A 13,050-nucleotide genomic window follows, 5' to 3' on the forward strand; every position below is an offset into this window, starting at 1 on the left:
TTACTGCACACGATGAGCAGCACTGATGTTTTTGTTTTGAATCCAGAGGGCGCGGAGGAGCCGGTGAAGGTTCTTGAGATGGAAAATGGGATGTTTGAGTGTAATTATTACCCCATCATGATGGGAAAATACATCGTAACTATCACCTGGGGAGGACACGCCATCCCACGCAGGTGAGACAGTCAGACCATCTTATTGTTATAATAAGTTAGTATCACAGTTACCCAAACAGGAAACTTTCTATAAACTGAGAGAACCAAACCAGTCCTTACTGAATTATAGAGGACCCAGGATTGAACCTTGAGGTACTCCAGTGGTTTTACACAGAGTAGTTACATGTTTTATGGTGCTAGCAATATGTATGTATATATACATATACAATGTATATAGAAATCAGCATATTGGGCTAATGGATACAATATTTAATTGTTGTTGAACCTGTCTACTTTATTTTGTAATTTTCTAAGGGTGTAAATAAAGAACTCAATAATGCCCCTACCATCTAAAGGAAATCAAAGAATGTGATGTTTGTTTTCCGTCTTTTGTAATGTTTGCTAGTTTATTTATTTATTTAGTTTCCCTATTGTTCATATTTTTCATTTTGCTTATATTGCTTTTCTTTTAGTTCGTGTTTATATATTTGCAAAAATGTATAAAAGAGTAATGATGATAAAGGTCTATGGTGTGATTTTAGAAATAGTCTCATAAAAGTTATTAGTGTGAAAGATAGTGATCATTTATTATTAGTGAATTGCTCAAATACAACTTCTCTTTATATATAAAGCTTACGATTACCAAATACAGAATATTCAACATATAGGGCATGGTAATTATATATAATAATTCAAATATAAGTTGTTTAAGTTAATGTCAAGTGTAATGTCTTTTGTCAGAACATGTCAACACATAATGTTCATCTTATTACTAAATAGTAAGTGGTGCCATGTAAATACAGAGTTATAAGCGACCCAGGATAGAACCTTGAGGCACTCCAGAGGCTCAGATTTGTGTAGATACAGAATAGTAAAACATACTAGGCTCAACTTTATAAAGATTAACATAAACAAACATGACTATTATATGAAATAATTGTCTATAAAGCTGCAAATAAAGACTTACACAAAGAGATGTCTTCTAGCTTCTAGATATACTTGTTGTCTGTGGCAAATAGTAACATTTCTGATAGTAAAATATTACGTAGACATATTTTCTAATTAATTTGAGACTTTAATGTAAAATCAATTGTAGAAGTGTCTCTGTCCATAGTTACAGGGGAAGCACTCGTTTTATTTCTAAATTAAACATACAAATGTAAACTATCTTATATTGTGTAGAAAATAACATCTGTTGGCTTTTTTATTATAAATACCACCATTTAATTTTTCAGTACTTTTAATTAAACCTTTGCATGTAGTGTGGTGATACACGTTTTTGCTGTATTTCATTAAAATCTTTGTTTTTGGGATTATAATATTTGTGTGTGTGCGTTTTCAGTCCGTTCGAGGTCCAGGTGAGTGAGGAGGCGGGGCCTCAGAAGGTGCGGGCCTGGGGTCCCGGTCTGGAGACGGGGATGGTGGGGAAGAGTGCCGACTTTGTGGTTGAGGCCATCGGCACGGAGGTGGGGACTCTCGGTACGTCACAACGACACAAAGGACGAATCAGAAACACTCACCTGTCGCTCAGAATGATTGACAGGTGGCTGGGGGAGGGGCTTAAAGATGGCTTACACTACCTGCTATTTTATTGGCCTCCTTTGACAACGTTTTAGGGCCATTTTAGTTTTGAAAATGTGGTACATTTATGTGGAAAAACTGTTAAACTTGCGAGAAATGTTTTTGGAAGAGTGTTTTTCTGGTCAAGGAACTACATCGCTTTACTTTGCAAGGTTTACCGCTAATCATGACTTTATATTCTCAGGGGATATGTTTTTCTTCTCGTAAATTTGTGAGTTTTTTCTCGTTATTTAACACTTTAATCTCAGAGAATATTCAAAAACTTTTTCTCGTAAAGTTACAACTTTAATCTCAGATAATATTTTGAGTTTTACTTGTAAAATTACAACCTTAATCTCACAGAATAGCCACGTTTTTTTCTCACAAATGTATGACTTTAATATCTGAAATTCAGATTTATTTCTCATAATATTACCCCCCTCCAGTGTTATATTGTGGGAATATATGAAGTTTGAAGTGTAAACCAGCGTGTATCACTGGCTCTCTGCAGGTTTCTCCATCGAGGGTCCGTCTCAGGCGAAGATCGAGTGCGATGATAAAGGTGACGGGTCATGTGACGTTCGATACTGGCCGACTGAGCCGGGCGACTACGCCGTGCACGTTATCTGTGACGACGAGGACATTAAGGACAGTCCCTTCATGGCTCACATCCTCCCCACTGCCAACGACGTCTTCCCAGAAAACGTTAGACCTCAACCTCTCTGATGTTCTGGTTCATAGATGTTGTATTCTGTCACATGTGATGTTGAGTATTGAATATTCTCCTCAGGTGAAGTGTTACGGTCCGGGTCTGGAGCCGCTCGGCTGCATCGTGAACAAACCTGCAGACTTCACCATCGACGCCCACGGAGCCGGCAGAGGAGAGCTGAAGCTCTACGCTCAGGTGACACTTTAAACAAGAAACCTCTTTTCTATACCGATGATCTATTGATTAGAGATGAATGACGTATGTGTGTGTGCTTTCAGGATGCAGAGGGTTTCCCCATCAACATACAGATCACAGATAAAGGAGACAGCACTTTCTTCTGTGTTTACATTCCCACCAAACCCATCAAACACACCATCATCATCACCTGGGGGGAAGTCAACGTCCCTAACAGCCCCTTCAGGGTAACAGTTGCTCCTGAAGATCACCTTCTTTGGATAAATGGAAATGTATTAAATCTGGAGATTTGCTGCTTTTCTCTGTTTTATATTAAAGGGACAAAACAAGACATTTAAGGACATCACTTTGGACTTTGAGAAACTGGGATGGATACTTTTCAATATTTTCAAACATTTTACTAATTGATTAATAGACTACTCAAAAAACATAATCTAATAAATGATTGTCAGCTAAAGCCCTATGCATATGAAGCTCACAGCAGGATTAACCACTGAGGAAGACAAACTCACAGTTTTCGGTCTAAATTTGTATGAAACAAACATTTTATAAGACAAGAAAGAAACCAAAATAATATTGACCAATATGTCAAGCAATATTCAGCTGAAAGCTTTTTATTGTTTAAAAGGTTTTAAATTTTACAGATACACATATTTGCAGGGTAATAAACAGAACGTTTTCCAGTAGGTACCGAATTATAGTTGACCAAGGATAGTACCCTGAGGTACTCCACAGACTCAAATGTCTTATTAAAGGATGTAGAATCAAAACAAATATGTTTCACAAATAATGAAAAACACACAAAAAGACAAATGCAAGAACCAGGGACATAAAAAACTTTAAACAGAGAACAAATCAAAATGAATGACATTAACAGTAAAAAAACGACAAGTAATATTGTGTGTAAGGTGAAATATAGTTCAATATTAGTGAAACTAGGCAGTCCAAATGTGTTGATGCAGTTGCCATAATTATAAATCTATTAATACACTTTGTATGTTGTGATCCAGGTGACGATAGGAGAAGGAAGCCATCCGGAGAACGTGAAGGTTTACGGTCCGGGCGTGGAGAAGACGGGACTGAAGGCCAACGAGCCGACGTACTTCACCGTGGACTGCAGCGAGGCCGGACAGGGTGGGACACAATTCTGCTCCAACATCAAACCTGTTTCATGTTGGATATCCTGTTCATTTTTATATTATATTTACCATATGCTGCACCGCCCATTAGTTTTACTTCTGGTTCTACTGTATTTGTTTTTCCGGTTTACCGCTAGTTGTAAACAATAATTGAAATGTGTGACATTCAGCGGCTACACTGCGGTGATCGGGTGGTTTCACAGTAACACATCCATCAGACATACTGAAAGGACAACATGAAAAATGGCCTGAAATCACATATAATGACATTTTTAATACCTTTGTTGTGTCTCTTAGTGTAGATGGCTCCGCTATGAGAAACTACAAAAGCATTCAAATGTCGGTAGGCCTACAAAAGCACATGTCCACACTGTTTTTAGAATTAAATAAATAAACTCTCACTACCAGAACAGGAAGAAACGGGTCCGCGCAACATAGTTGCAATTTATAAATATTTTGTTATTGCAGGAGCACCAAAAAACGTGTTGTTACGATCTTATTTACATTTATTATCACGGTTGTTACCTGTAGGGGATGTCAGCATTGGGATCAAGTGTGCTCCGGGTGTGGTCGGTCCTGCGGAGGCCGACATCGACTTTGACATCATCAAAAATGACAACGACACGTTCACGGTGAAGTACATGCCTCCGGGCGCCGGGCAGTACACCATCATGGTGCTGTTCGCAGATCAGGTGAGAGCAGAGATAGGAAGGAAACTTCTTCTGGTTTCTTATTAAAACGAGATGTTAAACAAACCATTATTGTTATAACAGGAAATTCCCATCAGCCCCTTCAGAATAAAAGTGGATCCTTCCCATGATGCAGCTAAAGTCAGAGCAGAAGGACCCGGACTCAACAAGACAGGTGAGCTCATTCCAGGTGAACATGTTAATGTTCCTTTCCTGCACAAATCAATTTATTTTGCACGCAAATTAAGTAAGCTTTGCTGTAGGGCTGGCTCCATCAGATCGTCACTGCACTAAAACAATTCACAATAACAATATTATCGTGATATCTACAGAAAATGTGAAAATAAAAGTCAAATTCAGTTTTAACTTTTGTGCATTTTGTCTCTTTTTTGAGGGATGAATTACACTCAGATACAAGTGTATGGAGGTGAAGAGAATCTGGAACCAGAATTGTAACAAAGTGTAAAAACATAAATAATTTAAGAGGCTTATTTGATTATTTAAACAATATTATCATATGTATATTATTTACATGATATCAATATTTCTTATTTTGACGTCAATGCCAGTATATCCCGACACCCCTACTCTGCTCTCAAAATACAAAGTAAATGGTGTTCTTCAATTACAAATATCAGTTTGTGCACTGGAATCACTTAATTTGTGTAAATGAGTGATTCTTGCTGTCAAATTATTTAAAACCACAGAAATTTAGTAATTGGTGTTCCTGAATTACTTAATTTGTGCTCTCAAATCTGTTTGTTTCTGTGCATGAATGTATTGGCTTGTGCTTTGGAAATAAATGTAATTTGTACTTTCTAATAACCTACTTATTGCCGGCGGTTGAGGAAGTATTTAGATCCTTTGCTTAAGTATAAGCATCATTATAGTCCTATAAAACCCTGCAGATTATTTGTATTTATATATTTGATGTCTCTTTAACCCTCTGCAGGAGTTGAAGTGGGGAAACCGACTCATTTCACCATCTACACAAAGGGAGCCGGTAAAGCCAAACCTGAGGTTCATTTCACCGGAGCGGCTAAAGGGGAAGCTGTCAGAGACTTCGAGATCATCGACAACCATGACTACTCCTACACCGTCCGCTACACCGCCGTCCAACAGGTGACTCTGATCAACATTATTAATAATGTGTGAGCTGAGTAGTGGCTGTACCGAAAAGTTCAAAGCTTCATTCATAATTGTGACATTCAAATTCTAAATAAACATTCAATGAACATTCATTATATAAAGAACTGTATCGTTTGCATACAGGTTCATTCTGCACTTATTAGGGCTGTACTGAACAGTTTGAATCTTCATTTAAAACGTTTCAATTCAAATTCTGAATCAACATTGATTCTATAAACAACTGTATCGTCTGCCTACATGTTTATTCGGCACTCATCATGGCTGTAACGAATAGTTTAGTGCTTCATTCATAACGTTGACGTTCAAATTCTAAATAAACATTTGAATGCTGCACATATTTTCTTTTAGCATGTGTATTGGTTTAAAGTCATTTAAAGTCAAAGTGACTGGTTCTAACTGCAGTTTGTGTTTCTTTCAGGGGAACATGTCCGTCACTGTGTGTCACGGAGGAGACCCCATCCCGAAAAGTCCCTTTAACATCAGCGTGGCCCCCCCACTGGACCTCAACAAGGTCAAGGTTCAGGGTTTGAACAACAGTGAGTATGTACATTTATCAAACAGGAAGTTCAGCTTCAGTCCAGACCGACAGACAACATTCATCCTGTGTTCAAGTCAAGGTCACAACTTAAGCCTTTCACTGTGAGCTACATGTGTTGTTTTGTGTTATTAGCTACATATAGCATTGAATGTAGTATGTTATCCTTTATCTGATAGCGGCAGTAGAAATGTGACGGAGAAGAGATGCAACAAAGGCCTGAACCTTGTGCCAAAGTTACCTGGATGCCCCAGATTTTAACGCCACCATTATATGGAGCTTCAAATATTTTTTTGGCAATTATTAGTTTGCATGTAATTTAAAATCACAACTTGTTGTTTTTCAAAGCACTAACTACACATGTTTCTGTGTTTGCGTGCGAATGAAAGAGGTGGATGTTGGGAAGGACGAGGAGTTCACCATCAGTACTCGTGAAGCTGGTGGTCAGGGCAAACTGGACGTCAAGATCACCTCGCCGTCACGCAGACCAATCCCCTGCAAGCTGGAGTCGGGCACAGCCAATGAGCTGCACACAGTGAAGTACATCCCCCCCGAGGAAGGACAGTACAGAGTGGACATCAGCTACGACGGAAACCCTGTACAAGGAAGTCCATTCACTGTGGAGGGCGTCATGCCCCCCGACCCTTCAAAGGTCCGTTAAAGACATTTTCATCTATGTCTTCTGAAACTCTTATTTTGTGCAGCTTATAAAATTTGTTTTGGAATAAACTGTTGGAAATACTAAGTCACCAGATGATAGGCAATCTTCTTCGCAACCTGTAAGGTGGGAAACAACCAACGTCAAATAAAGGTCTCATCAATCAATTCAATACAAATTGTGAAAAATCCAAGATGTTGCAGAATTTCTTCTTCACACACAGACTGAAGTAAACCTTTAGTAAACCTTTTCTAGGTTCCAGTAATTTTTTATTCATCCAAGTAAACCTCTCTTGGCAATGTGTAGCCTTTTTCTTGGTCTGAGTAAATATTTTCTTGGTTATTATTACAAGTGTATAGGTGCATTTCATTTGTCTGTCTCCCTTCCAGGTCCGAGCCTATGGCCTGGGTCTTCTGGGTGGAGTTGTGGGTAAACCGGCGCCCTTTGCCATCGACACAAAGGGAGCCGGTACCGGGGGTCTGGGCCTGACGGTGGAGGGACCCTGCGAGGCCAAGATTGAATGCCAGGACAACGGTGACGGCTCCTGCTCCGTGTCCTACCTACCCACCGAGCCCGGCGAGTACGCCATCAACATCCTGTTTGCAGACCAGCACATCCCTGGTTCCCCCTTCAAGGCCATGGTGGAGTCGGCATTTGACCCCAGCAAGGTGACGGCGAGCGGGCCCGGCCTGGAGCGAGGGAAAGTCAACGAGGACGGATCCTTCACGGTGGACTGCTCTAAAGCCGGAGAGGCCGAGCTCACCATCGAGATCATCTCCGACTCCGGAGCTAAAGCTGAAGTCCACGTGCAGAACAACAGCGACGGGACTTACTCCATCACCTACATCCCGCAGTTCCACGGCATGTACACCATCACCATCAAATACGGAGGACACACAGTGCCCGAGTTCCCCGCACGCCTGCAGGTGGATCCGGCTGTCGACACCAGCGGCGTGAAGATCCACGGACCAGGAGTGGAGCCCAGAGGTGAGGGCTGGAAGATGTTTTTCTACTCAGTTACAAGGTGGTTTACACCATTTTTGGATCTGCTCCAACATTTTATGTGTTCTTCTCTGGTCCGTGTTTCACTATTCGACCGAGTTTCATGAAAATAGGGCCGGTAGTTTTTCTGTAATCCTGCTGACAGACAAATAAATGACAAAAACAAAATCATGACATTGTTGGTGGAGGTAATAACTTGATATCTAAGAGATAAAACTCACGTATTTACCAGATACTTTACATATTTCTCTATAAACCAACAATCCCATAAAATACCTTTAATTGATCTTTCTTGTTTTATCCTGAAAGTTAAAATCTAAATTAAACTGTGGGTTTCGGATCCTTTATTTTGTACATTCATTTAAAAATCTCTTAATTAATAAAGGAAAAGCATTTTTTCAAGTAATAAAATGAATAAAGCTTTATTTATATAGCACCTTTCATACAGGGGGTTTAGTTCAAAGCATATGTATATATTTACCAGTTTAGGCCAATATCTTGATTCTACATTTAGGCCCTGTCACACATCTCCGTATGACAGAAACGTGTGCCGGCGTATATGAAAATTTGTCAGAGTCCAAATACGTCCAACTTTTCATCGGATCGGAAACGTCAACATATACAGATACGCATGTCTAACCTATTGATATCGTATCACTTACTTATACAAAATGTATCAGACGAATACCCAACAAATGCATAAGATATACAAAAATATGGCGTATACAAAATATCGGCAACACGCTGGTGTACGTTGATATAAGGTAAGGTATAAGTAGTATTCGTTAAGAGCTCACTGTGCTGTAACGGAGATACGATGATATAAAGTTGATGCAAAAATATTTTTTTCACACGCTCAAAAGTATGAGAAATGCAATGTGGCGGCCGTTACGTATTTTAAATCTTCACCGTATTTTGTCATTTTACGAAGCGGAAAATAATGCTGGAGACTGTAGATCCTGCTCAACAGGTAGCATTTACCAGGGAGGGGGGGGGGGGTAAACGAAGTGATGCGAAGCTAAACAAGGCAATATGGATCTAGACGGAAAGAGACGAAGGGAGACGGCGATTGAAGGAAAGTGACAGAAACAATTGAGAATTGAGAGATAGATAGATTTAGTGTTGGTCCGAATACAAGATAAAACTGTACATGTTAGAGAGGCCTTTTATTGTGACGGCCTGAGGATAAGGATATATATGATGCAATAATCCTGCTGTCTAATCAGCATCTTGATGTGCTGCACCTGTGAGGTGGATGGATTATCTCAGCAAAGGAGAAGAACACAGATTTAAACACATTTGTGAACAATATTTGAGAGAAATAGGCCTTTTGTATACATAGAGAAAGTATTAGATCTTTGATTTCAGCTCATGAAAAATGGGAGCAAAAACAAAAAAACTTGAAGGAATGAGGGAAAACGCCTCTGGATACACCTGGTGTTTGTTCATAAAATGTGTATTTAGGTTCATGCTACCTCAATCAAACTTTCAGATTATCATAGTCACATCCCGTGTATATATTTCCAGCTTTCAAAATGTTTCGTTGTCCATGTTTGTGTTACCCATAGTAAAAATAATATCATTTTCAAAATCAGTTTTTACATTTTTTGTGTGGTTTTAGGTCCAATATGTTCATATAGTATGTCAAAATGAAAAAAACAACTATCAGGTGCTATCAGACATGCTAAACATTTCTTAATGGGGTTTAGTAATGCTGAATCAAAAGTATGCGAAAACGGCAAAATTAGCCCCGGACTCCAGAGGGTTAAGCCTCACTCGAAAGTTGCCCCACAAATATGTTTTACAATTTCCTCCCTGATTCAAAGTGCGATAAAACCAAGCAATCAAATGAATACAAATAAAAATTAAAAACAGGCAGAAAATAGCAAGAACAGGTACTAAGTGCAAAAAAACATGTACAATAAAGAAGTAAAACAAATGAAGACTGACAGCTAGTTAAATAAGTGTACTTAACCTTCAATTTTATTGTATTTCTTAATGACCCTAATTTACCTTAATCGTTCATAATGGACTTGTTACTGAAGCCCGGCTCTACGGGGGCTTCTTCTTCTTGGCACCTTTCAGATTGCAAATGTTACAGACACAACTTTAGTTTCCAGACTCTTTGCTTTGTCTAAGGTCACTTTTAATGATGGACTCCCACACACGCAATTATGACACTTAAGAAACTCACAAAAGTATATTTGTACTTTTCTCACGACCTCCACCAGCGATGTTGTGTTTCAGTTCTGATCTTCAGCAGGATGAAAGATCGGCCTGATGTTCTGGAAACTTGGAGTGAGGATGAAGCACGGACTGAGGAAGAACTCTAAACATTTTGGAGCGGATCCGAATCACGAGGCGGACACACAATATCTTTCACGTTCTGTAACGTTGCGAGATTTGGCCTTGGTGGAGGGTTACGCTCTCCAAGGGCTCGTCTAGTTCTCCTATTGTTCCGTTGCTTTTAGCTCCTTTCTGTGATCAATTCTTTAAATGAGTTTAAATTAAAATAATGCACAGATGGTGTTACGAGTTAATTAAACCACAGACTGTGAGTGAAAACACTCGTCAGTTCTATTTAGTTCTACAGTTACTGCACCAAGTGGAAGCAATTCTTCTTTCGTGTCGTTATCTCGTTATAACGCTTTAATTTATGTCACTTCAAGATGTCCATACTATAAGAACTATTATAACTATAACAACTATAATATAAATATATATCCAGTTGGATTGAAGTTCAGTCGTAATAGTTGATATATTATACAGTATATGTATATATATATGTGTGTATTAATAATGGAGACTTAAGCCCTCTCTGTTGCCGAACATATTTAGTAAAAGGAGGAAACAACTTTCAGTAATCTCGAGATGATGAAGCTTCTCAGCTTCACACTTCTGTGTTTCTGTGTTTTTTCGCGCTTCCTCTGCAGGTGTCCTGCGGGAGGTCACCACACACTTCACCGTGGACACCCGGGCGCACTACAAGAGCGGTGGCAGCCACGTTAAAGCCTGCATCTCCAACCCGTCCGGCGCCAACACGGAAGCCTACATCACGGACAAAGGAGACGGCACCTACAGGGTGGAGTACACGCCGTACGAGGATGGTGAGAACTTCAGTGTTTGTCCTGCTGCAAAGTTCTGAATGGTCTTTATAATGTTTAGTTCTCGTTTCTCTGAAGCCAGAGAGGCGAACAGGGATTTGTGGCTTCGACAATTAAACTTGTAGAATGATTTCATCATGTTTAGGGCTTTTATTGTGGTAATCTGACACTTCCTGTTGAATATGGAACCACACAATCAAAACAAACAACGTGTTAGCATTTAATTTTGAAGCCTAGTTTTAATCAACATTAATAGTTATCTGATGCTGTAAGTGTTGGTTTGCAAGCACGGAGTGAAACAGGCCTTTATTATTTAAGTTTTTACGAATAAGTTTGATGCAAATACAATTTTCAGAGTTTATCGTCCAACTATTCCGATTCATCGTTAAAGTAAAGTTTCCTGCAGAAAAGTCTTTAAAGTCTGTTTTCAGGCTCAAATTTGCAGATCTGCTGCTTTTCTGTTTTATATTAAAGTGCACAACAAGACATTTAAAGACATTAAAGACTTCAGGACTGTGAGAGACTGGGACGGACATTTCTCACTGTGTTCTCACATTGACTGACTGTCTGCAGATTTAAAGTTTTCTGTGTCTCTCAGATGTAAATGTTGGGCAGAGCCACACAGTAAAAGGTTTCTCTAGTTTTTAAGAATATTTTTGCAGATTTACGACTGGCTTTGTATCGTTGCAATGACGTATAAACAAGTTTCTGGAGTTGAAAAGGTTACTCTGACCTATAAAGTTGCATTGTTGGTGGTGTGTGTAAACTAAAGTAATCCTTTAAGTTCTGTCTGACGTCTCTAAACCGTTAAATATAACTGGGAGGTTGTGGCTTTTCCAGTTTAGGAGAACATTAAAAACATCATCAAGGAAGTGATCTGGTGATTATCTGTCTGAGACCAGAGAGTTATAATACTCACACACACACACACACACACACACACACACACACACATATATATACTGTGTGTGTGTTTATCCTGAGAACTGATGACATCAGCACTGCAGAGGGAATGTTTTTTGCAAAGCTTACTTATTTATAAAGTTTATTTTCCCATTTTAAAATATAGTGCAGGAAGAAGGTCCACATAACTCACGTTAATCTCAAAGTTACAGAAAACAAGATTAATATGTAGAAATAATATGACACATAACACTGATGGCAAACTATTAGAATAAGGTGTAATAAATCAAATCAAATCAAATTTATTTGTATAGCCCAATATCACAAATTATACATTTGTCTCAGTGTGCTTTACAGACTGTACAGGTTACGACACCCTCTGTCCTTAGACCCTCGCATCGCACAAGGAAAAACTTCCTAAAAGAAACCCCAAAATTAAAGGGGAAACATGTTAGAAACCTCAGGGAGAGCAACTTAGGAGGGATCCCTCTCCCAGGACGGACAGATGTGCAATAGATGTCGTGTGTACAGGATAAACAACATAGTACAAATACAACATTTGACAGAAATTATGTTGTGTTGAAAAAGAGAAAGTTTGGATGAATCCAGGAAAATGTCAATAAGGCTTCCCGGTGTCCAGCAGGACCAGGTCAGCAGGCGCTGTCACGATTCATGATCCTGACGTAAACTTTATCAGTGGCAACCTGCCACATGAGACACAGAAACTCCGGGGATGATACCCCGGATGATGAGTTAGTAACATACATTTACATAAATGCATACAGATAGAGAGGGAGAAGAAGAGAGGGAGGGGAGGAGAGAGGAAGAGAAGGAAGAGAGCAGGGAGGTGTCCCCCGGCAGTCTAAGCCTATAGCAGCATAACTAGGGGCTGATCCAGGGCAAACCTGAGCCAGCCCTAACTATAAGCTTTATCAAAAAGGAAAGTCCCGTTTCCTTGTTCTTGTCAATACACGTGCCGCTGCATTTTGGATCAACTGAAGAGTCTTACGCAACTTTTTGGGACAACCTGATAACAATGAGTTGCAGTAATCCAGCCTTGAAGTAACAAATGCATGGACTAGTTTTTCTGCATCATTTTGAGGATGTGTCTTATTTTTACAATGTTACGTAGATGAAAGAAGGCAGTCCTTGAGATTTGTTTTATGTGGGAGTTAAAAGACAGATCCTGATCAAAGATGATGTCAAGTTTCCTTACAAGTGGTGCTGGAGGCCAAGTTAATGCCATCCAGAGCTT

The 13,050-nt window shown here is 39.4% G+C and overlaps 1 protein-coding gene across 1 annotated transcript in view; it reads left to right on the forward strand.

Moving 5' to 3' along the window:
* The window catches only part of LOC115004545 (filamin-C-like), a 39,659-nt gene that overhangs the window by 13,263 nt on the left and 13,346 nt on the right, over window positions 1-13,050 (forward strand). Inside the window, exons 10-22 of the mRNA XM_029426192.1 lie at window positions 47-173; window positions 1,495-1,631; window positions 2,224-2,417; window positions 2,503-2,616; window positions 2,700-2,843; window positions 3,627-3,750; window positions 4,287-4,447; window positions 4,529-4,619; window positions 5,397-5,566; window positions 6,012-6,129; window positions 6,518-6,780; window positions 7,176-7,773; window positions 10,722-10,895. Coding sequence (XP_029282052.1) covers window positions 47-173; window positions 1,495-1,631; window positions 2,224-2,417; window positions 2,503-2,616; window positions 2,700-2,843; window positions 3,627-3,750; window positions 4,287-4,447; window positions 4,529-4,619; window positions 5,397-5,566; window positions 6,012-6,129; window positions 6,518-6,780; window positions 7,176-7,773; window positions 10,722-10,895 — 2,415 coding nt within the window. The remainder of the gene's footprint in view (window positions 1-46; window positions 174-1,494; window positions 1,632-2,223; window positions 2,418-2,502; window positions 2,617-2,699; window positions 2,844-3,626; window positions 3,751-4,286; window positions 4,448-4,528; window positions 4,620-5,396; window positions 5,567-6,011; window positions 6,130-6,517; window positions 6,781-7,175; window positions 7,774-10,721; window positions 10,896-13,050) is intronic.

The sequence above is a fragment of the Cottoperca gobio genome, unplaced genomic scaffold (genome assembly GCF_900634415.1).
Source record: "Cottoperca gobio unplaced genomic scaffold, fCotGob3.1 fCotGob3_128arrow_ctg1, whole genome shotgun sequence".
NCBI lineage: Eukaryota > Metazoa > Chordata > Actinopteri > Perciformes > Bovichtidae > Cottoperca > Cottoperca gobio.